This window comes from Etheostoma spectabile, chromosome 2 (assembly GCF_008692095.1).
Source record: "Etheostoma spectabile isolate EspeVRDwgs_2016 chromosome 2, UIUC_Espe_1.0, whole genome shotgun sequence".
In the NCBI taxonomy this organism is placed as follows: Eukaryota; Metazoa; Chordata; class Actinopteri; order Perciformes; family Percidae; genus Etheostoma; species Etheostoma spectabile.
The window spans coordinates 14,839,881-14,841,605 of NC_045734.1; the positions used below are offsets into that span (position 1 = coordinate 14,839,881).

General features: G+C 35.4%; 1 protein-coding gene across 17 annotated transcripts in view; it reads left to right on the forward strand.

The window, feature by feature from the left end:
* The window catches only part of camk2d2 (calcium/calmodulin-dependent protein kinase (CaM kinase) II delta 2), a 37,559-nt gene that overhangs the window by 20,452 nt on the left and 15,382 nt on the right, over window positions 1-1,725 (forward strand). For all 17 annotated transcript variants that reach the window (XM_032499835.1, XM_032499827.1, XM_032499848.1 and 14 more), the window contains exon 4: window positions 788-842. In XM_032499835.1, coding sequence (XP_032355726.1) covers window positions 788-842 — 55 coding nt within the window. The remainder of the gene's footprint in view (window positions 1-787; window positions 843-1,725) is intronic.

Here is a 1,725-nt window from a genome sequence, read left to right on the forward strand (position 1 = left end):
GTGTGTGTGTGTGTGTGTGTGTGCGCACAAAGGTATCTAATGATGATGTATCTGTATGCTCTCCCAGCTGAATCATCAAAAAGACACAGGGGCCCTATGCCCTCTCTCTAAACCGCTGACCCTTTACACTCTTTCCTTCTCATTATATCTCTGATAGTACCTGTCTCTCCTCTTTTGTTCTTTTCACACTCATCTGCTCATGCTCTTTCTTTTCTTCACTGTCATTATTTCAGATTGGCACCACAGCTGCCATTCAAGTCAGTTTTTTAAGATAACGTCTGCTCTTATAAAATTTCTATACCAAAAACTATGATTTAAAATTCTAACTGCTTGAATTTTACGTTTTGAAAAGGAGGTGTGAAAATGAAATTATATATAGTAGTGCCATTCAGTATCAGAAGACAATGCTCAGTGGGTCTAATTTAATTTTAGGACACATTTCAGTCTTATTTTTGATCAAAAGTGATTGTAGGGATGGCAACTGTGCTAAAAAACCTTTTCAGAATGAATCCACTCTTACGTACATTATATTATGCATTGCAAACTCATTTTGCTACTGGATTTATACTATGCTTCCCACTGCTCCTTTAGGCTACATATTACCACTGCACTTCTGATAAGCTCCACAACTAAATATCTAACTCTGAGTCACAGCAGCACAAAGGAAATTGTGAATAATTAGTATGGGAAGTACTTATACTGTATAATATTGACTGCTGTTTCGTTTTGTTTTTTTCTTCTGTCTTTTCCTTTTTTGTCCTTTGTTTTTGTTATATCTCCTCGACAGTACGACTCCATGACAGCATATCAGAAGAGGGTTTCCACTATCTGGTGTTTGATCTGTGAGTAACAGAATCCCACACACATTCTCTGTCAATTGTAATAGCATCCCAATTTCCTTTTTTTCCTATTTTTACCTTCCCTTCTAAGTTGTGTATTTGAATGAGGTTTACACTATTTCTGGGAATATCCTTAGATTTTATGAAGCTGTATTGGGTTGGACTGTTACTGTTACTTAGTCCTTCCTAAGTATTATGTTGTTTTAACCAGTGAATTACTAAACCAGAAGGTCTAGTAAAGACTTTATGATATTTCATGTTAGTCTGTTGCTAGGAAACATCTGCAGTCTGTCCACCATGTAAACAGAAAGTCATTGCAGCATAACAAGCTGTAACATTCTACCAAAACATAACAGTTTTAAGGGGCTAAGTTATTTTAAACTGTCGTAGACTGACAGTCACTTGTAAATGTAGGTATAACTTTGTTTTGTTTGTTTTCACATACATGCACTTTAGTGTATGGGATATACTGTATCCTGTTCCGCTAAGCTAACCAATGCTATTTAGCTAAGTTAGCATTAGTCATTTAGTCTTACATTACTAGCATAAGGCTTTGTAATTTAAGTTGCATCATGTTATTTTTCTCAAATGTAATTTAAAATCTTCCAGAATTACATCATCATTAAACAACATTTTGATTGTCAGGTTAGATATGTTTTTGATCGTCAATGAGCTAGCAAGCTAAAGTATTGTCACTTAGCTAACTAAGTTAGCTACACATAAGTTACAGCTGGCAGTTACCAACTAATCTCTGAATAAAAAAAATAACACGTTTGTGTGGTGCTACCTACTTTTAGTAATGCATTAGTCTTTGCTATAACTTGGCTATCTTTGAACTTAAGATACACACACACACACACACACACACACACACACACACACACAC